This window comes from Daphnia pulicaria, chromosome 2, assembly GCF_021234035.1.
Source record: "Daphnia pulicaria isolate SC F1-1A chromosome 2, SC_F0-13Bv2, whole genome shotgun sequence".
Classification (NCBI taxonomy): domain Eukaryota; kingdom Metazoa; phylum Arthropoda; class Branchiopoda; order Diplostraca; family Daphniidae; genus Daphnia; species Daphnia pulicaria.
Window position 1 is genome coordinate 10,825,633 of NC_060914.1, and position 23,820 is coordinate 10,849,452.

The 23,820-nt window shown below is 42.3% G+C and overlaps 4 protein-coding genes and 4 long non-coding RNA genes across 8 annotated transcripts in view; 3 read left to right on the plus strand and 5 right to left on the minus strand.

Moving 5' to 3' along the window:
• The first annotated feature begins 691 nt into the window (after nucleotides 1-691).
• On the plus strand, nucleotides 692-1,186 carry LOC124326791. The gene is made up of 3 exons (XR_006915838.1): nucleotides 692-802; nucleotides 868-1,093; nucleotides 1,153-1,186. It is a non-coding gene; the product is annotated as an uncharacterized LOC124326791 (long non-coding RNA).
• A 17-nt stretch (nucleotides 1,187-1,203) lies between these two features.
• Nucleotides 1,204-1,389, plus strand: LOC124326779. The gene is made up of 2 exons (XR_006915825.1): nucleotides 1,204-1,257; nucleotides 1,320-1,389. It is a non-coding gene; the product is annotated as an uncharacterized LOC124326779 (long non-coding RNA).
• A 2,616-nt stretch (nucleotides 1,390-4,005) lies between these two features.
• On the minus strand, nucleotides 4,006-5,962 carry LOC124326674. The gene is made up of 7 exons (XR_006915604.1): nucleotides 5,844-5,962; nucleotides 5,597-5,737; nucleotides 5,288-5,504; nucleotides 5,013-5,203; nucleotides 4,809-4,945; nucleotides 4,412-4,622; nucleotides 4,006-4,310 (listed from the first exon to the last, which is right to left on the minus strand). It is a non-coding gene; the product is annotated as an uncharacterized LOC124326674 (long non-coding RNA).
• Nucleotides 5,963-6,048: 86 nt separating this feature from the next.
• Nucleotides 6,049-6,224, minus strand: LOC124326889. The gene is made up of 2 exons (XR_006915936.1): nucleotides 6,187-6,224; nucleotides 6,049-6,124 (listed from the first exon to the last, which is right to left on the minus strand). It is a non-coding gene; the product is annotated as an uncharacterized LOC124326889 (long non-coding RNA).
• A 620-nt stretch (nucleotides 6,225-6,844) lies between these two features.
• The window catches only part of LOC124326368 (speckle-type POZ protein-like), a 315,941-nt gene continuing 298,965 nt past the window's right edge, over nucleotides 6,845-23,820 (minus strand). The window contains exon 3 of the mRNA XM_046785137.1: nucleotides 6,845-6,915. The gene's annotated coding sequence lies outside the window, so the exon portion shown is untranslated. The remainder of the gene's footprint in view (nucleotides 6,916-23,820) is intronic.
• LOC124326623 lies at nucleotides 8,149-14,543 on the minus strand. Its single transcript, XM_046785539.1, has 5 exons — nucleotides 14,264-14,543; nucleotides 14,074-14,209; nucleotides 13,909-14,010; nucleotides 8,907-9,014; nucleotides 8,149-8,784 (listed from the first exon to the last, which is right to left on the minus strand). The coding sequence occupies exons 1-5, from the start codon at nucleotides 14,264-14,266 to the stop codon at nucleotides 8,705-8,707; spliced, it is 429 nt and encodes a 142-aa protein (XP_046641495.1). The 5' UTR covers nucleotides 14,267-14,543; the 3' UTR covers nucleotides 8,149-8,704.
• LOC124326316 lies at nucleotides 11,778-13,591 on the plus strand. Its single transcript, XM_046785064.1, has 8 exons — nucleotides 11,778-11,840; nucleotides 11,904-12,183; nucleotides 12,252-12,419; nucleotides 12,484-12,621; nucleotides 12,695-12,832; nucleotides 12,916-13,053; nucleotides 13,125-13,262; nucleotides 13,331-13,591. The coding sequence occupies exons 1-8, from the start codon at nucleotides 11,829-11,831 to the stop codon at nucleotides 13,369-13,371; spliced, it is 1,053 nt and encodes a 350-aa protein (XP_046641020.1). The 5' UTR covers nucleotides 11,778-11,828; the 3' UTR covers nucleotides 13,372-13,591.
• Nucleotides 15,755-23,778, minus strand: LOC124326045 (kinesin-like protein Klp61F). The gene is made up of 10 exons (XM_046784627.1): nucleotides 23,571-23,778; nucleotides 23,196-23,496; nucleotides 22,965-23,122; nucleotides 22,809-22,887; nucleotides 22,400-22,707; nucleotides 22,088-22,280; nucleotides 18,234-18,470; nucleotides 17,924-18,141; nucleotides 16,560-17,833; nucleotides 15,755-16,469 (listed from the first exon to the last, which is right to left on the minus strand). Exons 1-10 carry the CDS (start codon nucleotides 23,636-23,638, stop codon nucleotides 15,904-15,906), a joined length of 3,402 nt encoding a protein of 1,133 aa, XP_046640583.1. The 5' UTR covers nucleotides 23,639-23,778; the 3' UTR covers nucleotides 15,755-15,903.

Below are 23,820 nucleotides of genomic sequence, written 5' to 3' on the forward strand. Positions count from 1 at the left end.
CTAGATGGTGATTGATATTGTTTATATTCATGGAAAACTAATGTAGAAAGTAAAGTCGAGTAAAGTTTGACTCTTATGTTCGAGTTTCGTTGTTTTTACCGTTTTTTACGAACCCAAGGTTGTTAAGTTAATTTGAGAGGATGAATCATGCTGACAGCAGTTCCGGTGATTTATTTAGATTTCTTATTTGGAATTTTGGAGAAAGCGAAGGAAATGAAGGGACAGCAAGCACAGTATACTGGTTCTGAACACTCAACACTGTGTGATGAAAATATTTGTAGATGAAAAGAAAGATATTGAACACATTCCAGAGATCCATATAAAATGAAGGATTATATTCAATGCTACAATGTTTTATTTAGAAATTGCTATTTGCTAAGTTGAGATACTAATCCTCAAGTTTCATTAAGTTTTATCAACCTCTTGGTAAGCTTATTTACCTTTAATTTTGCAGTGATGGTTAACATGTTAAACTCTCGAATTCTCTTTTTATTATTCCTCAGGCTGATGGCCTAAAGAGCGGCAGAGAACTTCTCTGCCTCCTCTACATCTAGTAATGAGTTCAGAATCCTTTTTTTTTTAAATCAGGAGTTCTATGTCACGTAGTGGAATTCTATTGTCGGGTATTTTTTTAAATAATTTTGCAACAAACTTAGGATTCAAAACTCATTACTAGATGTCGCCAGTGTCGCCCTTGTTGTTTTTACATCGTGAAACAAGACAAAATGGGCGAAACAATTGGATGCTAATCAATACTTATATTCCTGTGATTTCATACACCAAATTGAACTTCGTATCATATGTAGGTTTATCTTGACCTAATTTCCTTATTTTTATACTGTACCAACTTATTTTTTCAAATTTTAGATGCATACTGTCAGTCATTCCAAAAAGCTGACTTAGCGCTCAGTCACTTTCCCTCCAATAGACCCATCATGTTGTCAAAAGCCTAAAACTCATGTGTGAAGTTCACATATCGTGGAATACAAATGTGTGAAGACAAGGACAAGGTATTTCCCAATACTGCTACTACACCAAACACACCACGTCAAATGCCTTCCTAAATTCATCACCAGTCACCCATATGATAAAGGTAAGCATCAATATAACCAATCACCACGCTACTGCAATACTTCATGACAATTTCTTTAGCATCAAAAAATTTACCTCAACCTAAGGAGTAAGGCTGTTGGTTGCTGTGATTTCCATTTTTGCGGTTTTTTATCATGAAAATCTTCAGTGTGCTTCTTAGTATAGGTAAAGATTGAAATGCTTTATTAACTGTTAATAATTCATAAATGCAATACTTTTTTTTGCAGAGCATGTAATAGATCCTTAAGCCAATGCTGACCTTTGTCCATGAAGGAAGAGGGACATCCAGCAACGTTCTGCTCCATCCTTATCTTCCCGACGTACGCTCATCTAGCTTCACTGCTTTTGCTGCTACAACTTGTCTTACTTCACCAACGAGTTGGAACACTGGTGGTGGTGGTAATGGTCGCTACCTCCTTTGCTGTTACACACCTGCAGTTACTCACCACGGGATTATGCCCAGGTACCCAACCATTGACTAACTTTCGTAGGTTATCTACCAATAGTCTAGTTGCGTTAAACTCTGTCTGTGTAATAGTTTTAATAGTTTCCAAAATCAGGCCCTTCTTAAGCGCAAACAAAGTTTTACTTGGACGTTTCTTTTTTCTAACGCTAGATGGCTTTTTGAAAATTTGCAGCTGTCAAAACAGTCAGTTTAGTTACTTTGCACATCTTTTTAAACCTTTATTGGCAGTTATTTTGTTGAAATATTTAGTGATAACTAACGATAACTATTCCCCCAACAAAGCTCACTTGTTAGATTTTTAAAAAAGTGTTTTTTTTTCTACTTCCGGTTTTCTCATTTCTGTCAGTAGTTTAGTAAATATTCATCTGAAGCACAAAAGAACTACATATTCGTGATCTTCGTTAAATTTGTGGTAAAGTTCATGTTTTGTTTTTTACGTACGCGTACTTCCGGTTTTGAAAATTTTCCTGAACTATAGTTCAGGAAAATTCTCGATTTTGGCCAAATTTTGGATTTCGTTTAAATCACACCTAATCGACCCCAAATTTCATGGAGATCACGAATATGTGGTTTAATTTGACGACAGCTCAATGGATGAGGCGCTGTGGTTACTTCCGGTATACTTCCGGAATTTTTTTTAAAGACTAGCAAGTGAGCTTTGTTCTGTTTACAGTTCTCAATATTGCAAGCTTGATTTAAACTTTAAAAAATTGCATATATAAATCTTTGAGCCAAAAAACCTGATTATTGTTTCTTTTTGTATTATGTAACTTTTATTGGCATGTCAGTAATTAAGAATTGAATTTCTCTTTATTCAGGTAATGCAGAGGAAATTTCGAGAAGATGGACACCATAACGTCGCCGGTATCTCCAAAGTGTCAGCGCGGATCATCATTTGTTGTTGGTAATATGTTTGTGTTTGTGTAAGTTAACCCGTTGTCTGCCACGCCTTTGTTCTCCCCTAGCTCCTTTGCACGGGCTGCGTGCGCTGTTCGGTCTCGTGGTTTTCATGCCGCGGGATCGGAAAGTCGCACCAGCCCAAAACTTGCCGCAAGGCGTCTGTTAAGGCAATGCACTATAGGGACTTCCCCCTTGTCGATGCGGTGATGGATTCTCCTGTCACCGTGTCAGCCCGGACTTGTCAGCAATGGCAAGTCCCACTTTGGTCACGGGTCGTACCAACACGGGTCGTCACAACCTACGGGTTGTATGGCGTGGCAGCCAACGGGTTAACTTAAGTGTATGTATATATGTATGTATGTGATTGTAAAATGTGGTGGAATTGTGGGTGGAGGTGGGATAACAAAGCAATTCTTATCAAGTTTTTTCTTACAACTTTGAAGATTTACATTTACTTGAAGTAATAGTGACTTGAGTTGAAAATACAAACTTCACAAATTTAGAGTAAACCCTTAACAGTCTTTCGTAACTTAACCTGAAAATGGAAAGAAAATTTCCGAATGCAGAGCGACTAGAGCAAGTCACCTCCACCACGTTTGAAATTAAGACCCATCGCAATGGCTTGGAGGTGTTAAAAGAGTTCTTACATGATAATTACCGTCATTAAAAAATTTATTTTCTCATTTAAGAACAACAACAATACCAGCGACTAGTATGATTTGACCGACAAATTTGAACACAAATAAAGAAAACTGAAATTTCGTCTAGTATTTAGGACCCTCCCTCTAGTAAACTGAGGAAGCGTAGGTCGTGGTGTAATATCCAAATGCTTTAGTGGTGTAGTAACTCGGTGCAGAGTAATACTTTAAGAACTTCAGTGTAGTAGCTAGGACCAGCGTAGGTTGTAATGTGATACTCGGGTGCCTTGGTGGTGTAATAACCGAATCCTCTGTTTGGTGTTGGTTGGAGCAGAGTTAAACTTGGGTTCCTCTGTGTAAACTTGGGCAGCATACGTTGATGGGTAATATTCGGCTCTTTCGGTGTAGTACTTAGCGCCTTCGGTTTAGTAGCTAGGGGCAGCGTAGGTTGTAGTGTAGTAGCTGGGGGCAGCGAAGGTTGTAGTGTAAAACTCAGGGGCCTTAGTGGTGTAGTAAACCGGAGCCTCTGTTTGATATTGGTTGGAGCAGAGTTATACTTGGGTTCCTCGGTGTAGTAAACTTGGGCAGCATACGTCATTGGGTAATATTCGGCCTTTTCGGTGTAGCACTTGGCGGTTTCGGTTTAGTAGCTAGGGGCAGCGTAGGTTGTGATGTAGTAAACTGTAGACTCATTGCAGTATTTCAGTCCAACGTAGTATTAAGGATCATTCACTGTGTAGTAAGTAGGTACTACGTAGTACCAACTGGGCCTGCACAAATGTAGTTTCGCAGCTCAGGGCAGAAGGTATTTGGGCGCTTCGGTCTAGTATTCTACCGCTTTGGTGGTATAATGAGCTAGAGCTTCGGTGTAGTAGCTAGGCACAGTAACAGTCGAAAACCTAGGTGTAAAGGGCTGGGACAGCAAACGTGGTGGAGCAGTACTCCGGGGCCTTGGTGGTGCAGTACTCAGCCTCTTTGTTGAGGCATCTCGGGGCAGAGTTTTACTTCAGGGCTTCGATGCAGGGTATCATAAGTTGTGGTGTAATATTCTGCAGCCTTGGTGGTGTGGTAACCGGTTGTTGCGTATGTTGTTGTTGTGTAGGAAGGCGGCGGCGTTGCGGCTTGGTATCCGCCATACCCAGGAGACATCGGTACACCAATGGTTGACCCAGCCATCAACGATACAACATACAGCAGCAGGACACCATAGTTAACTAGATGGTAAATTATTGGAACATTTAGATTCAGTAACTGGCATATTAAAACTGAGAAAAAAAATAAATTGATACAAAACTCTACGTAATAGAATATTTACCCATGATTGCGTACTGAAAATACGACGAAGAATGCAGTTAGTGACAAATATTGCGCTGCAGTCCTTCACCCATGTTGCATGCATGCATTGCCAATCATATGCACTCTAGCCAATCAATACCACAGTCTGGCAATCCATGCCAATGATACGACAGCATAGCCATCATGTTCCACACGACGACGATCCAAATTGAAATCATAAAAGCAGGCAGCTAGCTTAATAAAAAATCAAGTCCAAAATCAAAAATTAGAATCAAAATTTACCACCAAAGGTATAATATTACTTTACAAAAACTTCATACACTATCTAGCAATATCAGAGCAGTCGATGTTGATTGAGTTTTTATCACAAACTGTATTAAAATTAATATGAAATAAAAATGTTCAAGGATTCTTACCAACCAGACGTTTGATCTGCTTCAAGCTCAGCATCGACTCGATAACCACAATTGGAATCGATTTCCAAACCAGAAGCGACAGCCAAATCCGTGTTTGCGTTCAAACCAACAGCAACGACAACATGGCCAGTTTAAACCTGATGAAATAATTTTTCGATTTTAATTAACATCGCTAACAAAACATGTATTGAAATAACTGTTTACCTTTCGACCATTGTTTAAGATCAATGGGACCTTGTTGTCTTCCAAGATTGGACCCTCAACATTAGCTTTGGGCAACGCATTAACACTTTCCGCATTCAACTTCTCGGTTATCCATTCGCTCATTTAGGGAGGACTCGACCTGCTACCGTCCTCAGCAAAAACTTTGAGCACCTTCAGTCCGTTACTTTTGGCTAAATGTAAGAAATTTTCCCATTAAGCAACTTGCGTCAAATAACTTGACTGGATTCTTCAACACGAAGTTAATACTCAGATACCTCGGTGTAGTTGCTGGGAGCAGAGTAGTACTTGGGAGCCTTGGTGTAGTAGACTGGGGCAGCATACGTAGTTGTGTAGTACTTGGGCGACTCGTTGGTGTAGCACCTGTGTGCTTTGGTAGCGTAGCTCGGGGAAGAATAATACTTCGAGGCTTCGGTTTAGTAGCTCGGAGCAGCATCAGTTGTAGTGTGTAGTGCAGCACGACGGCATAGTTTACTAGACAATGTTCAATAAAATCGGGCATATTAATGCATAGAAAGGATATAGAAATTGATATAAAACTCGATTTAAAAATACAAAATATTTACCCCTGATTGAGAACTGGTAATAACACCAAGAATGCAGTTGCCGTGTCAGAGATGCTCACTCGATTGATTTCTATCGCCTTCTCTTTTTCGGGCTCGGCATCAACGATACAACACCCAACAGCAACCCAACGCCATTATCAACTAAACAATCAAGGATTTGTAAATTAGTTTTCGAACATAACTGATAATATACAACTAAAAACGAAATAGAATTGATTCACGGCTCGATATAAAATTGAATACTTACCCATGATTGCAAACTGATATTAAAACGAAGAGAGCAGTTGTTGCCGTGTCGGAGATCCTCACTCGACTAATTTCTATGGCATTTTCTCTCTCCTTTTATACGATTTTTTTCTCACCCTCACCCCCTAAGCCTTGCGGCTATTGTACCTGCTTGATAATGGTGCAACACGTGTCGTTCTCACCCAACCTCTTCACCATTGCATGACACGTAATGATCTCCATGACCTTCGATTGAAGAAAACTAGCTTTTCCTTCTGCAGGTTGACGTTGTTGGGGATGGGTCTACAACAACCAATATTAAAAACAAAACAAAATGGATGTAACACGTCTCGTTCTCACCCAACCTCTTACACCACTGCATGCCAAGTTTTACGTAATGATCTCCGTGACCTTCGAGCGTAAAGGACATGCAAACTGGCCTTTCTTTCTGCAGGTTGACGTCGCTGGGGATGGGTCTACAACAACCAATATCAAAATTAATACATCAGAATGAATACATCAAAATGAATACCAAATGGTTGTGGCTTAAAACTCAATTTATACCAATTGACAACTGAGTCATTTATTGACTCGTTTCTTCAAACACATGATCAATCTAAATTCTTTTCATGATGTGCACACAGTTGAGCTTTGTTAGAAACCTCTTTTCTCGGTCAATAAAAATAAGTTCTCAAAAGTTGCAAAAATGTTAACACTGGACTAAATGGACAACTACGTTACTGGTTACAATCACACTTTCGTACAAAAGATCCTGTTAATTTCTCAAGAACAAAATGTGATTAACTTACAGCACGTCGTATTATCGATTGGCAATAAGAACCACAAAAAGAAAAGATTTCGTCAAAATCACTATTCACGGATGCCACACTAGCTGACCGTGCTGATAAAAAGCAAATCTGCACGAAGCAGTCAACCGTGGAAGAATAAAAGTTGAATGGGATTTCTAATTACCTTAGAAATCTTATAATTCAGAGTCAGGTCAATACCTTTCTTAAGTGTCCAGTATCACGCTGTACGTGTTGTTATTGCGAGGATCGTGAACACATGTGGATTTGGTGGTGACGCTGGAACCGGTGGAACGCACACAATTTGTAAGTAACGAAGAAATCGTCTTTATTATCGGTGAAGCTTCAAACATTTAACATTACACAAATAAACGAAAAATATCTGACCATTTAAATTATACAGCTAATACTACTATACAGCTATACAGCTTAAATTATGCAAATCTTCGGCTGGCGTATCTCTTAAACAGCTACATAACGTCGAGCCATCAGGAATCCAAGCAGTGCAAAGTAAACGTAATTAAACTGAGCGGGAAATGATCAAAGGCTATGCTGTCAAGCGTTCGAAAAAAGAAACGTTTAACAGTAACATGAAAACAATGTCCGCTCTAGCTCGTTGATACTCAATTAAAACTAACAAACAAAGGCAAAATGTGCCACAGGAACGATCCTCACTTAAAGGTGAGTGTATAGCCAGGGTGCAGTTAGCTGAAATGGATTTTCATTGTCCGTTTCAGGTGTCAGATAATGACACGACCAGGCATTTGCTAGGACGAAGAGCGTTTCCTGGTTTGCTTGATTTGAACTGGGACAAATTTTTTTGACTTAACTGTCGTGTGAGAGGGTCTAACGTTGAAATAAAGAGGGAACTCATGAACGCAGCTTTGCAGTACAAAACGCTCGCAAACCACATTGAAATGATTGAAATTTAAAAATGCTACTCGACACTGGGGCGCAACATCCTCCATTACCGGATAAAGCAAATGGAGAGAAATGGGTAAGCCAATCATTCGCCCGGTTCATTATAAAATGTCGAGCACTTCCAAAGAACCTGTTCTTCTGTTAGGTGAGTGCACCATAAACATCGGATACAATGGAAATAAACGTCTATCATCCGCTTCCTAGTAGCCGAAGATGAGAAAATTCCTGCTATTAAAGAGGCAAATTGAGCCGTATTATTGGAGCTAACAATAAACCTATAGTTCCTACCCTTTTATTATATTTTTTCTCTCAAACATTAGTGAAGATTCAGTCCATCGTTTGAATTCTACTTGAATTTATTTTTAGACCCAAATTTGAAAAATAAACTTAGTAAAGTATGACGGCTATAACAAAAAAAGTTAGACCAAAATGTTGAACTCATTCAATAGCCTAAAGCCTAGATCCCCAAAACGCAAACAAACTTTTAAAAAGTTTTCTAATATTCAACCGTTCGGGAATCACAACTTGACACCGTATTCCTCAGTCGTGAGTCTCGTGACCATCTGGAACACAGCCATCACCTTCAAATCTTACCACCAAATCCCCAAAAGCAACGAGACGAAACTGAACGGCCCATTAAAAACGCGAAGATTTCCCAAAGATGTAATATTAAAAGAATATATCCACAGTTGATTTTCAAACTTGATTTTCAAAATGTCATGCCAAAAGATAGGGAATCATTGGACCAAAGCGAATGCCGAGCAGTCTACACGGACACCAGGGCAATGGCAACCAACACCCAAGTCTGAAAATAAATGGGCAATAGGCCACGGGCGTCCAAAAACGGACAGCTTACCGGTAGGTAGTTTCTTTCTTTCTTAATAAAAAGATCCGTTCCCAATGAATGGTCAGATTGACGTCGTACGTGGCCCGCCCTCACAAATAAACAGAAAAGCGGGCGGATTGCCAACATAGAGAAAAACTGCTTCGCACCCAAATCTTTATAGAAATTGCATTTCTCCCATAATGTTTCCATGACTCACGCATCCAAACCCGTCTATATAATGCGCAGACAAAAAACTTACAAAATAATCATCACAAAAAATAGCCATTGAAAAATTTCTGGCTGCCGAGAGGCACCCCTGACATTGTCAGGTTAATGACAGAAACTTTCGGACGAAACGTCTGTAATCGGAAGCCAAAAATTCCTTACGTAAGGCAAAAGGCTGAGCGGTTCTTCGCGTCAAATTCAAATTCAAAAAAACAAAATTCCGGCGCACGTCCACATGGAGAAAAAAAATCAACGACAGACAAAATAAAAACAAAAACAGAATGGGGTAGGCCAACCATGAACTTACCGACAGAAGTAAAACTGGAATGGAGTTGTAGGACACTGGCGCTGTTCCTTTCGATACCCTTCACGGCAATTGACTCCACAACTTGTTCTATTTGGAACACGTCATCTCCTGAAAACAAGAGAAAGAATTTAAACCAAAAATTATTATACAATCAAACAATGTAACGTCTCTAAAATAACTATGAACCGAATTTTCTCTTGAATTTAAAATCAAGATTTATTTCAATTGATAAGCGAATAAGGAAGTGAATTCGCTGCTCAGTTCAGATTGACATGAACTTTTATCAGATAAATCCAGACAAACAAAAAACAAGGAATTATTGGAGCCGGTAGCTTGTAAACTACCAGAATGTGGAAGCTTTCTTTCGAAACAAACGCATCCCCAACTTGGGAATTGATTTCGATCAAAAGATTGCTATCCGACGATGGTTAAATAAATGCTACACAGAGCTGGAAATAATTATCGCCCCAAACCCCCAAAAGCAGTCGATGGTCACGATTGATGAGAGAAGTTAACGCTATCCGATAACCAGCTGTTGCGTGACGGTGAGTGATCGGCAGAGGGTGAATAACGAGTTTATTCCTTCTGCCCAACTGAAATAGACTTTTATGGGTAAACGTTTCCAACCGTTGGGAGAGACAAGAACAGCGCAACAGAGCAACCGGCCGGCTCCCATGTAAAAAGTCCGCACATATGTGGTCTTTTAGCATTTATCCTTGTTTGGTTTTTTGGTGCTAATCTTTAAGGCGCTGGGAGTCGGTAGCCAGTTCCTTATCCACAAAACACTCAAATGTTTACCACTTACACTTGTACAACTTGTGCCAGATAAAAACCAAGTTACAACCGGCTTTAGTCATCATTAGGGATATTTTTAAAGCGGGGGGCTGCTGACAAGATTTCAAATTCAAACTCACAACGGTACTAAAATTGGCTAAGGTACACAACAATCAGTGGTAGTATGAAACATTTTCGCTTGATGGACATTTGATAATGGAAGGTGATGAATCACAAAGTTCGATTCGCCTGCTAAAACAAATCAGGAAAACAATTTTTAATTGGCAGAACGATCAGACGACGTTCCACTTTGAAACGGTAAATTGGCGCAAGGGTCGTAAATAAAACTGCCCGTAAAATTCACGCGAACAACTATAACGCAACCGGTTCTCATAAAGTCTGATGAGCAAAGTAATTCCTTTTTTTTGAACGGCAGTTACAAGTTGTGGGTCACGTAACTGAAGGCCAAAAACCAATGGTCAATAGAGTGCGTTAACCTCGGGCCAAATCTTCACGCATCTTTACTGGATGCGAGAATACGTGATTGAAACAATATTTAAAATTTAACACAAATTTAAACAACCAGACGACCTTGATCTTAACTGTTGTTAAGATAAGGAGGAATCAAATTTTACCCACATTATCCAGCAAGACAGAAAGTCAAACCAATTTTTCCAGATGGAACTTGCCTCAAGGTTATTGCGACAAAGTTAATCCAAACTGGAAAAAAAGGAATAGCGCTATCAAAGACGATGGAATAAAAAAATAGAAAATCATGTCGCTAGAGGCACGGCACTCGCCGTCGATTCATCGGCTTATTTGTCAATAAAACGGCCGCCGCATTCCGTTGCGTCCGGGCTATAGGACCGACGACGACCAACAATAAGACGGAATCGGTTTGATACGACAGGTTTTCCGCCCGAGGACGGCCCCTTTCGGAGATCGGCAAGAGTCGCGGTTAATTGGGCACAAAGAAAGCCTGTAATCACTCTACTTAGACTCCGGACCGGTTATGAAACGGGTGGACAGAATTGTGTTTTCAGATGGGGATTAGGTTGAACTTGAGAACCACCTCCTCCTTTCCAGTCCAATAAGCCAAGGTAGTCAATTACGTCTTTCTAACCCAGGTGCAACCGCCTCTTGTCATCAATCTCGCCTAATGCATAACTGGATCCTCTTGCTGTCACAAAACAAAAAGAAATACGTCTATGCTAGAGCAACATCAACAAAAGTTCAGGGTTTCGTTGAGACCAGTCCACTTTTTTTGGTGAATAGAAAATAAACAACAACACCCAAATTTTAATCAGAAAAGCCAAAGCGTTGGGTGAATTCTAAAAGTCGTTTGCGCAAGAGTGTTTCGGCGAATGTTTACCCGCGATTACACCTGCGAAGCTGATTAAAAAGTTACACACGTGCAATAAACAACAAAGTTGTAAACACCAAAGGTTCTCGTCTTAATTGGACAAGACAGGCCAGAAAGCGTATAAAATAGAAATAAAATTGAATATGAAACTCCAAACTTGTCGCGAAAAGTTGAACGCCACCAAACAAACCAAACGCTTCTATCTAAGGAGTTAACCTGCCATAAACCAGCTGTAACATCCAACCATCAAAGTCAGTTCTTGAAATCCGAACCTTATAGAACGCGTTTATTATCGTGATATGGAAAAAAGGGCCAACTAGGCGTTTCACACAAGCTTCGCCACTTGAATGAAAAAATAGGTTCCACTAAGAACGAAATGGAAACGCATTACAAATAACGGTTTGACAAAGAAAAACAGGCAGATTGAATTTTTTAAAATACAAGCTCGTGCTGGACGGTCATCAAAGGACAATGCTCTCTCTAGTCATCGTCAAAACTCAAGAATGTCAATCATTAGATTATTGGCTATGATTAACCTTGGTTCAAACAAATGAGGGCACTAAAGAATTTGGACGAAAGAGATTCATCACGATATGATTGGAAAAGTCTTGTCTTTGTACGAAAGAAAAAAAAAGTTCGGAGAAACAACTGAATTAAAATACGTTTGATTTTTACAGTGTGGGAAACCGGTTTAAAACTTCCTGGCTCTTATAAAAACCGCAGTCGTCTTCTGGTTTGTCGTCATTATACCTTGGCAATCTAGTGCAACTCTAGCCGGAGCAGTAATGAAGATTTCAGTAAGTTGGCACTTTAAATTATTTTGTCAAAAGTCTCTAAATGAATTTACTTGTTATTATTAGATTTTCAGTTTAGTTTTGGCTTTGGCCTGTGCCGTCTCCGCTCAGTTGGCGCCCAAATGGTATTACTACAACCCCAATGCAAGGCTCCCTTACTATGCTCCCCGATCAACTGGACAAGGGGTGAACTCATTGAGGAGCGATTGGCTATCCATGCCCACCAGTCAAGAATCAGAAAGCATCATCGTAAGTAACGTCGGACAAAATTTGAATTTCAGACGGCTCACTTCAAGAATGGAAACCCTCGAAGATACTACAGAGATTTTGGCGAGGAAGGTGAAAGGTGTGGCATATTATTTGACTATTATTACTCGGTTGAGAAAATTCGAATGAATTAAACTTGATTTGTAGACCTTTTGGCACAACTGGAGTCTACTTCGAGCCGATTTGAGCGAACGATGCAAAGCTTGGCAACCAAAACCGAAATCAACATCATGAAGACTGTCACTAATGCTAAATTTGATGATATGAAAGGGGATTTAACCAACCTCAAAACTGATTTTTCAAAGCAAGCGGACGGTAATTTATTTTTAGCCCTTTTAAAAATGAATCGGTAAAAAAATAAAATGATTTTTTTTTTCAGCTTCCAAGAAAGATTTGATCGACACAAAGTCCAGACTGGACAACGTCAATTCAGAAGTGGTCAACACCAACATCAAAATCGATCGAATGAAAACCGAGCTCATGAACACAAGGCCGGACATCAAAGAAAAAATGGACTGTAAGCTTCTAAATAGCACTGTAAATACATGATGCATTCAAATTAATTTCGTTTGGATATTCGAATTCGGTAGCAACCAAGAAAGATTTGATTGACACCAAGACCAGACTCGAGGGTCTGAAAATTGATTTGATGAATACCAACACCAAAATTGACAGTGTCATGACGGAAATGGCTAATACAAAACCGGAATTGTCAGCGAAAATGGACGGTGAGTTAAACTTTAACAACGAACTTTGCAAGTCTTTTTAATGTGGAATCATATCTAACGAAAATTTCTATGTGATTTCACAGCGACAAAGAAAGATCTCATAGACACCAAGACTAGACTGGAGGCCGTCAAAATGGAATTAGCAAACACAAACTCTAAAATGGATGGCGTGAAAACCGAATTGATTAACACCAAGACCGATTTAGCTTCAAAATTGGACGGTAAGCCTTACATACTATCAAATTGTGTTGGGTTTAAACAAAAAGTAATAAAACCCTGTTCGAAATGGCAGTTACAAAGAAGGAATTGATCGACACCAAAACTAAACTCGACGATGTCAATTCGGATGTGTCCCACACCAACACAAAGCTCGAACGGATCCGTGCTGATCTGAGCAACACTATGGTGGACATCAATATGAAATTGGATGGTAAGCATAAGCTGAAATAACGTTTGAGAAAGCTTAAACTAACGGAAGCTTTAACTGTGATTCAACAGCCACCAGAAAAGATTTTATCGACATCAGGGCCAAAATCTAATTTGTGGAAAATGATTAGATAGACGGGACGATGATAGAGACACTGGTTGCAGTTTGGGACTCCTCTATATTGATAATAATTATTAATTTTTTCAAGTTCTTCTTTGAAATAAATATGAATTTACTGGGAAATTATAAAGGTGTGGGAAAAATTTCATTACTATACATGTTTATCTAATGCATTACCTAACAGTTTTACAATAAATAATTTTGGCAAAATTTCTGACTTGTTCAACCGTTTTTAAAAATATCATTCACGCTTAGTTCACTTTCCCTAATGTAAGAAAAACTTATAGCCCAAGTGTATCTTCCTGGCAACGTAAATCTAACAACACCTGATTGTACAGCAAGTATAAAATTTACCTATAATTTAAGCTACGATATCAACTGATTTTGCAAGTCAAACAGGCAAGAAAAACACAAGGCTTTCCCTCTTGATAGCCAATACCTGCTATAAACTTTTACTTACTTTACAAGCCATTGACAGAAAACATTCAGGCATACATAAAGAGAAAGAATAACATAAATTCACACTCACCCTTAAAAGTGGAATTCAAAATGGAGAGAAGTCGGCGATGAATAAATCTCGAACCCAAACATCGTGTTCTTGACCTATTATTCAAAATTAAACATTTTGAAACTGAGCACATTTTTGGGAAGTTACTTGGTCATCAATATAAAACTTTGGCGATATTTCAATTACCTGACGAAATTGTAAAATTACACTGTTTCTTCTGTTTCATGACTAATCCTTTGGCAGCAGACAAAATGCTGCCAGTGAGCAAAAATATTTTGAAAATTATTCGACCAACACCGTTGTCAATTGGCGAAATCTGAAACTAATTAAAACAATTAATTAGCTAATTCAATTCAATTCAATAACGATTAATCACCATTCAGTTATAAATAACGCAACAGCCACGAAATATCTGTTTTTCAGTTATCTACGAACAACATTGAAAATGAATGAAAAACACATTTTCTAAAAAGGCGCTGGCGGCGCATGTAAAAATGGCGCTCAGCTAAAAAGGGACTGGCGAATAATAAAAATACAAACAAAAACAACGGCGTCGCATGCCTTCACGCTAAATCACGCGGATCAACAACTGCCCACCGCTCCAACAATAATCTCGAAATACTTGTTTTCGCTTCGCACACCGAGTTACGGCGAGCTGTCAAACGTCCGCACGCAATCTACTGCGTTGTGTGGGGATGTCCATACAAATGTTCCAGCTGCAACGATTTGGCAGAGGGATCCATCAATCCTTCAACGGCTGAATGAATCCCTGGTAAACAACACACAACACACACGCAGCAGCAGCGAGTCCTCGGCACACACCGAAATCTCCAAACTGTTGCAACTCTCCTGAAACACATTCCTGGACACCAAATTTTCACGTGATGTTTTTGGCATGGCGAACCGCAGAAGTGCGGGGGGAGTAGAAAAATGTAGCAAAAGTTTCTTTCTGCGAAATTAAAAGTTGTTAACAGAAACAGGAGTGACAAACCAATTAACCGCCTGTTGTAGAAATATTCCCCAGATGCGATTCATCACCGTAAAATCGCACCAAGTGCGTCGTACACCGAATTTTAAAAAATAAAGATTCGCATAAAACCTGTTGGTAAATATTTAGATTTCAAAATTTAAAAAAAAAAGAAAATCGCACAAGAAAAATTCCTTCGGTCATCAAAATAAAGATGAGCTGGTCAGCTCGAGATTTTACGACTCTTGGCTCCTGCTTCATCCCCGGTTTTCCTTTTGTAGAAATCCGGTGGCAACTTTATGGGCCCTGGACGCGGGCGTCGTCTTTGGCCACCACACGTACACGACACGATCCCTCTGTGTGACGCCGTCTGCTTTTAATGACGTCATCATGCCAAAAACAGTCCAGAGAGGCAACAATCTAAAAAAAAATAAAAAAATAAATAAAAAATAAAGAACAGAACGCAAGATTCCCGAGGGAGTTTCAAGGTGAATAACGACCGGCGGCTCAGTTGTAAACAAAAAAAAAAATTTCAAAAAAAAAAAATGAATTTCGAGAAAAAATAATGACACGCCGGATTTTTATTAATGAAGACGTGTATTCTTGGAAACAAAACTCACGTTCGGTATTAAAATGAAAAAAGGGGGGCGACCAAAAAAAAAGGAAAAGATTGGAAGAATCTCTAAAAACTACCACAAATAGACAATATTTTGAGGCTCTCAAAAAACATTCCTGTAAAAAGTGTTGATGACCAAAAGATGCGAGAAAAGAGTGAGATAGACAGAGACAGATAGAAAATAGAGAGAGATTGTAAAAAAATTTGAAATAGTTGTTCGTATTTTTGTAAGGGTATTTATCAGAACTGGCTTTGCTTTCCAAATTAAACATTAGCAGTTTTTCCTTGAAATAAAATAAAAAATTATTCGTAAAATTAAATCAATGAATTATTATTATTTCGTGTTCGTGCGGCAATAATTGCTGCCGCATTTCCGCCAAAGTCGTTCGTCTGTACCTTTTCTTTGTTTTTCTTTCGTAGGATTTTTTTAAATTTAAGAACTTTTGGTATTTTGAGAGTTGAGGATTTTACGGCCAGACTGTGGTCCGGATTGCTGTCGTTGAATTTTCTTGCTTCCGCCTGATGCCGCTCCCACCGGAAGGGGATCTTGGGGAACGGCGAAATTTTCTTTGTTATCCTTGCCGCTGGTGTTGAGCGATCCTTCGACGGAGAGAGCGCGATGAAAACCCAGATTCGCGTGAGACTCTCCACCAGTGCTGGCCCGGTGATTCGGTTGAGGCAGCAAAGAAGATCCACCGTGGCTGGAAGACGCCGAGGCTGAAGAAGCCGATCCTGCCGCTGCAGATTTGTCAGGATTGGCCAAATCGTTCATAGACGCCGAGCGGTGAATCATGGCCGTCGAAGAGGTCGTGGCTTTGCCGCTAGCCTCGTTGACCGTGTGACGGCGGCTGAGCTGCGAGAATTCCGCAGCGTCGTCGTCTTCCTCGTCCGTGTTGTAAGGCCCCCTCTCCTCGTGGAATCTCTCGATGATCCGCTCGTGGGGAGAAGTCGAGGCCAAGAATCTCGGGAATCCAAATTCTCTCCTCTGCGGCGTTTGTCCTGTGGAAAGATGTTTTCGATCCAATTAAAACCTCAACATTTTATTAGACACAAAAGAAAAAACACGATCCTGGTGGAAAATCAACCGACCTGTGGCGACATCTTGACGCATATCTTCGACGATGAATTTGACCACGTCGTTGTTGCGCTGGCGGATCTCGGTCGAGAGGAGCGAGCTCCAATCGCTCATCGACGAGGTGTGGGCCTCCAAGTCGTCGCGTCTCTCGCGGACCGTCGTCACCATGTCGGCTCGCTGCTCCTCCAGCAGAGCCTCCTGAGTCTGGGCGGCAACGTGGAGCGAGTGGAGCGACTCGGTCGTCAAGTGGGCGTGGCTCAGCAGGGCCCCGTTCAAGTGATCAGAGTGTTTGCGCAAATCCGTCTCCTGGGCGCTGTAGAGCTCCTGCCAGGCGGCCTGCGAGGCCGTCACGTGACTGGAAACGTCGCCCTCGATGACGGCGCACGTCTTGGACGAGTCCTGCATCCGGCCGACGCCCTTCTCCAGCGAGGCCGTCGCCGTCTGCAACAGAGTCGAGCGGGCCGTCTCCAACTGGCTGCGGAGATCCTTGCCCTTGTTGACAAAGTCGTTGGCCGTCGTCTCGACGACGTGGTAGAAATTGCTGCGCTCCTGCTGGGCCATCTGGACCGCGTTAGATACTTCGCTGCTCGTGTCGTTGATGCGGCTCTTGAAATTCTCGCGCGTCTGCTGGACAGAGTTGACCAGGTTGATGATCATCTGCATTTGCTTGTTGCTCTCGGCGTCGAATTCACTCAGCGATTGGCTGGACAGCGTCTGCTGCTCGCTGATCCGGCGCAGATGCGACTCCGTCTGCTGGTCCCACTGCTGGGCCACCTGCCTCAACCGGTTCATGCCGTCCTTTTGATCCGTCAACAGAACGTTCACCAAATCCGCCTGCTGCTGGAGATCCTCCGTCATCGAGCGCTGGAGCTGCTGGACCGCCTGACCTTGCTCCTGCAGGGCCTTGGCCACCGTCTGGAACTTGGGCAAGAAATTGTCCACGAGAAACTGATTCTGATTGGCCACCTGGGCGTTGACCTGGGTCCTCGTCGTGCCCAGGAAGGATTTCGTGAATTCCTGAGTGCTGTGTGTGCTGTCGGTGGCGGCCTTGCGCTGGCCCTCGGCGAACTGCGACTGCGACTTGACCAGCGACGACATCAATTCGCTCAAGACGCTCAGATCGCGGCTCTGCTTGGCCATGATCGTTCCATAACTGCCAGACAGATCGCCCAGGAATTTGGTGTGATCCTTGACGAAATTCTCCAGGCTGTCCTCCATGCGGCCCACGTTTTGGGCGAAACTCTGACGGAATTCTTGGTTGATCCGCTCATTCTCCTTCTCGACCGACCTGTTTCACCCCACGAAAAAAAAATGTTTCAAATGTTTTAGAGAATCAAATGGAAATTCCAGCATTTAGAGCAGCATTCGAAGTGTTTACCGTTTACGATCCAGCTTCGAGTGAAGTTTGTCTACGTGATCCGTCGAGACGTCAGCGACTTTGAGCAATTCACGGGCTTGGATGCCCAGTTGCTGCTCGGTGCGAGTCTGGTGAAGGACAACGTGTCCCTTTTCGTCACGCTGGCGTCTGGTCTGCTTCAGCTTGGATCGAGTCATCGACAGATTGTGTTTGGTGCTGTTGAGCTCCTCCGCCGTGGCCTGCAAAGTAGTCCCCGTCAATCAAAAATCAATTTCGCTTTAAAATTTAAATAAAAAAAAACGTGCGGGGGAAGAAAGAGATTGCCACTTACGTGTAGGACGGTCTGCTGCTCGTCATAGAGTCCTTGCAGCTGCTGGCAGGATTCCTCCTTGCGAGTCTGTTCCTCCTCCATGGCCTTGATCTGTTCCAGCTTCTCGACAATCTCCTTGCGCTGCAATTCAATCTCGCGAGTGATTTGCTCATAATTCTCCTGCGCCATGTAGACGCCGTTCTTCTCGCGGGCGGCTAGCAGGTCCCGGCGCAACCTCTCGATCTCCTCCGTGTACTCCTACGCAGGCGCAACAATTCGACACAAAAGATGATTATGATGAATTTAGCCATCCCCAAACTCTCCCACACACACGGACCAATATGGTCAACAAGTTACACACACACACACACACAGGGCAGGCAGGCAGACAAACTAAGGGTCCGGAATGTTAGTGAGTTAGTTAGTCCGTCTTCCCCCTCTTTTGTCTCTTATTCGTTTTCTTTGCGGCGGAAGGAAGGAAGACAGAAGAAGGAAAAAAAAAAAGCGAAAAACCAACTGCGTTTTCCATCATCTGTCCATACATTCGAAACCACGGCATCCATTCCCAAAAGACCTTGGAATCGGAATAATCATATCCATCTCTTTTTTCTCTGTCTCGGCTGGCAGCAGCAGCAGCATGGGCTCTGTCGCGTGGGCCGCCAAAGTGACAAGCGGTCAATAAAGTCAAATTTTATTCTAATTTCCCTCCTTTTGGTTGTTGTTGCTTCCCTCTCGTTTGTATCCGTTTACGACCTCATCTTTTTAGATCTAGGGGGGAGAAAAAAAAGAAAAAAAAACAAGCCGACGAAATGCGGCTGGCTGGCCACTTTCCTCGACATTCATCAGCCGGAGAATAATCATTTGTAAGAGAGGGCCAATAAAAAGATGAAGGCCGCTGGCATGGGAAATGATCTCTTCTCCATCATGTTGTTGCTGTTGTTGTTGTTACATATGATACAAAGAGGGCAAACCATTTTTCCTAGCGGCTCTATCCCCTTATTTGGCGCGATTCGTTCACAGCATCGCATCAAGCCTCTCTCCTACGAAAGCTGCTTAGCTCGGGCAAGGAGAAAAACCGGCGTGAGCTCGTAAATCTTTGACGTTTTCATATGAAAGGAAGAAGAGAAAAGGCCCTCAGAGGTACTAGAAGGCACCAATGGAGAGACGGAGAGAGAGAGAAGGGGGGTCTCGCCCACATCATCCGTAAGGTAGCTCCCTTCCAGAAAAAAAAACCTCATCTTTATCGCGACTGGTTCAATCGAAAGGCTAAATAAGGGAGTAGACATAAAGGTGAGAAACAACACAAGTCTCGTCCGTGACGACGCAAAAGACCAACAACAACGAACGGGCAGGTGTCGAAAACAATCGACTGGACAAGACAATGAGATGGACGACAACTTACCCGGTAAAAAAGGGCAAAAGTCCCGACAAGGACGCCGACCGTCAACAAGAGCAGAAGGAGCAGGGCGGGCAGCCATAGAGTCGCCGTTCCACCGCTGCCGCCACCGCCGCAGCCCGGCAATCTCACTCTCCCCATCAACCACACGGGCCGCCTCACTCACAAGTTTTCCTATTTTTTGTCGTCCACTTCGATTTCCGGTTTCGAGTCTTTTACTTTGGCCGTTTGGTTGATTCCGTCAATCGACCCAAACTACGACAACAAGAGTCCCCCCCTTCATTTCACACGCACTCAGTCATTCACAGGCGCACACCGCTCTCACCAGACAAACACCGAGCGATCAATTATACAACTGGGGTCTCCCAATGAAGAAGGGAAAAACAACAACAACAACAACACACGAGAAAATCCTGTCTCGGCGAGAGGGAGGAAAAAAAAGGAGCACCAGCACGGCAGAGAGAGCGAGCGAGAGTCACATCCTTTCACGACGGTCGGGAGCACTGAAATGGACCCTATCTCACGCTGATGAGGGGAGGTTATACTCTCGACATGCTGACTTTTTCTCTCTCTCTCTAGCGTTTCTCTTCTCTCCTACGTGGGAGTTTTTCAGTTCGGTCGAAGAAGAAAACAAAAAAACAGAAAGAAAAAAACAACAATCCGAACCCCCCCATCTCCTCTCGTCTATACCCCCGGTGCGGACGACAACTCACACAAAATTAGACTAGGCACGAGTAATGTGTAGTACGACGATGGGCATTCGTCCAAGAAAAACTTTTATTTTCTTTTCTCTCCCCTCGTTTCTCCTAACCAATCAAATAAATACTTGGGACAGTCAAAATACCTTTAGGCCCACCTCGTTCCCCGATCACCGATCCCCATTCATCTTTTCAAGAGTTAGTCAAACAACCGATCGTTTAATAATCGCCTTTTAGCAGCTCGGCGAGCGAAAGAAAAAAGTCCTTCCCTTTCATTTCCAATTCAAACGTCCATTTTTTCTTCTTCTTTCTCCACTTTTTATCTAAGACGAAGAATGTGCCAAGATTGAAAGATCATCAAAAAGACGCACAAAGGAGAAAAAAAGAGAAAAAAGCGCAGCGCAGCACCTGGCCCTCGGACAAATTTCAATCCATCACGGGCTGGAAAGGATCCCAAAGTTCTAGCCCCTCAACAGTTAGTTAATCCCCCCTCCACCCTCTTGTTAAAAAAGGAGCTACAAGTTAAAAAAACAAAAAAGGGACCGCCCCAGGAGAGTGAGAGAGATAGAAAAAAAAATATTAAAAAAGTCCCTTAAATATCCCTGATAATTTAAACGGCGATAGTGTACACAAGAATAAACCAGTCAAATAAGGAACTTAATCACACACGCCCATCGAAAAGAAATAAAAAGAGATGGATACATCTCAATTTTTTAAGCGCCAAGTTCAAAAACAAAACTAAAATCCCCACCAGACACCACACGACCCGAACGGCCTACTCACAACACACACACACACGACGTCCACACACACAGACTCACTCCCTCACAGCAAGACAAAAAGGGTATTTATATCGCGGCTAATTTGCATTGTAACCTTGACAGGGGCGGAGGTCTCTCCACTGACGTGTGCCCGGTCTAATCCTCGGGACTCCAACAAACTCTTTCGACGAAAAACAGCAAACAAAACTACAAAACAATCTTTTTTTAAACATCCAGAGAGAGAGAGGAGAGCGAATCAGGAACCCCAAAATTGGCACGAACAGTTTTTGCAAGTAATAGGTCCATAACCCCCCCATACCCCCCACCGGTCCACCACGCAAATTGAAAAATAATATCCCCAACTCTCCAACCGAATCTGCTCGGACGGTTTAACTTTTTTAGGAGCTTAATGGGTGGGAGGAGGTTGGGGGGACTTTTCAACTATTTCTCCCTCCTTGTTAAAAACAAGTGCCAACAACAGACGCCCAGTCAGTCGGTCCGCGTGCCCTTTCTGGCCTAAGAATACCCCACCTTTCCTCTGTAGACACTCCACCTTTTACCCGCGGGCGGGACCGACTATCTGTCCCGACTTCTCCTCCTCCTCCTTCTCCCATAAACACCCCATGCAGACCCATCCCAGGAACCCCAAAAGAAAAACAACAAAAAATCGATTTCTTTCCTATTCGGTTCCTTCCAGTGAGAAAAAATAACTTTGGAATCTCGAAGGGAAAATAGGAATGACTCAGCATTTGATTGTGTGGTCTTTTCTCTCTCTTTTGGTAAGGGACGATACCTAAACTGCTCTAGACGGACTCCTAATAACATCCACCACCACCACCAACTTTAAATACAAATGGTTGCGTGTGTGGAAAGGCCCATGTCATTAGTCAAGCCAAGCAGCGACAGTAAGTAGTGTGGGATAGGTCGTTAACACCGGCCAGGATATTTCGAGACAAGTCAGATGAGGGCGGAGGAGAAAGCTGATAGGATTCCGCGCACTCTCAAGTATGCGATGATTACCTTGAGTAGGGCCTTTTTCGTGAGCTTCTGATTGACCTCGGGTCGGTTGGTGATGTTCTTGGCTCGGTGGGCGTAGTCGAGGGTTGATAGAGTCTCCTCCAGGTTGGCGGCCGCTGGCGAGATGGTAGCGATGATAGACGTTTTAGTTCGGCCGCCCAGAGAGTCCTGAAGCAAGCGTGTCAGTTTCGATTCTCTAAATGATTCCAAGAGAAGAGAGAAACATTTCCATTTTAACGTTATTAACGCGTTGAATGACGCATCCATTTTTGTGGCCATTGGGCGCGGTCGAATCATTCCGTTTAAATTATATACCTGTATGGGATGTGTGGAGCACGCTCGACGAGGGAAGTGATAACACGACCAAGTGTCAGCAACGATTGATTGATATTGCCAGCTTCACGAGCTCGGCGTTCAACGGCCCCAGAACGACCAATGTTCTCACTCCCGGCCAAATCGACCAGGTTCAGTTTGCCAATCTTCATAAGCTCCTCGCCGTCGTCGGTGTTCTCCTTGATGTGAACAGTGATGGAGAAGATGGTATGCGAGCGACTCGAATGGGCATTCATTAGCGTGGCTGCTGTTTGACGCTTGAGCGAGCCTTTAGCCAAAATACTGTAAACCTGTAAGATAAATAACCATGAAATAACAGATGGTAAACAAAGGACTTAACGCAGCCTTAAAATGTTGGAATGGAAGACAATAGAAATCAGGAAAAACTCACTTCATTTTTGTTGTGCACAGTTACCTCCTCCATGCCTTGGATAATGACTGAGCCCTTCTTGGTTGTGTCATCATACAAGCTTTAACAAATTGAAAGACAAATGTGTTTTTACTAAACGGTCACAAAATTGTTAAAATAATGTAATGAATGACTCACCGAAGTTTGGTAGTGTCATCAGTTCCAGACAGCAAATCGTAGATGTCTTCATTATAAATTTCAATAAATGAAACACGAACTGTACACTCAACTTCTTGAATCCTCAATTCATCAAACAGATGTGACAGCGTTCTAGGAATGATTCCAGAATAAGGGTCCTAAAAGAGTTAACAAACCAAAATTTAAAACAAAGTCTTAACCATGAACAAGTTCTGTTTTCGAAAAACTTACATTTTCCCATGAAGATGACAATTCGTCATGCCTTTCACCCTCCATGGTGAAAGTTTTGCCTGTCCCCGTCTGCCCATATGCAAATACAGTGCAGTTATAGCCTGCCAGCACTTCGTCCACCAATGGAGCGGCAACAACTTTATAGACATCCACTTGCTTTGAATTGCTCCCAAAGACCCGATCAAAGCTGAAAGATTTTGTTAGCGAACTCTTCTCAACCACCTGCACTTCTTTATTGTTGCCAGCTTGAGTTTCAACCACAATGGGTGAACGGGCTGCTTTCTCTTGCGAGCTAACAGGCCTAGGAAATTTCCACAAAAAAAATAACGTTATGTTGAGTTGCAAAAAGACAGTTAGAAAAATAAACGCCCTTACCGAATTCGGACGAAGACTTGGATATTTTGATTTTTATCTCTCATTTCTCTGCGTTTCACTTCGCTCATAATCTGAGCACTACCCTTGCAATTTTAATTAAAATCGAACAAAGACTATGGCGCACTTTATGCAACGGTCATCTAATCGAGGTGACTGAGAGTAAAATTAGGAGGGAGTTCCGGCAGCAGAAAGCAAAAAGCCAGTTAGCTTTGAAAAAGAGTTTGAAAGCGAGCTAGACGTTGCCATTTTG

Coding starts and splice junctions, on each gene's coding strand:
- LOC124326316 (XM_046785064.1), top strand. Junction 12,184..12,251: donor TTTGGCGAGGAAGGTGAAAG/GTGTGGCATATT, acceptor CTTGATTTGTAG/ACCTTTTGGCACAACTGGAG. Junction 13,263..13,330: donor CATCAATATGAAATTGGATG/GTAAGCATAAGC, acceptor GTGATTCAACAG/CCACCAGAAAAGATTTTATC.
- LOC124326623 (XM_046785539.1), bottom strand. Junction 14,011..14,073: donor TAATTTTACAATTTCGTCAG/GTAATTGAAATA, acceptor AAATGTGCTCAG/TTTCAAAATGTTTAATTTTG. Junction 8,785..8,906: donor TTCCAGTTTTACTTCTGTCG/GTAAGTTCATGG, acceptor TTTGACGCGAAG/AACCGCTCAGCCTTTTGCCT.
- LOC124326045 (XM_046784627.1), bottom strand. CDS start 23,638: ATGAGCGAAGTGAAACGCAGAGAAATGAGAGATAAAAATCAAAATATC. Junction 23,497..23,570: donor CAAGTCTTCGTCCGAATTCG/GTAAGGGCGTTT, acceptor GAAATTTCCTAG/GCCTGTTAGCTCGCAAGAGA. Junction 18,471..22,087: donor CGAAAAAGGCCCTACTCAAG/GTAATCATCGCA, acceptor GCGCCTGCGTAG/GAGTACACGGAGGAGATCGA.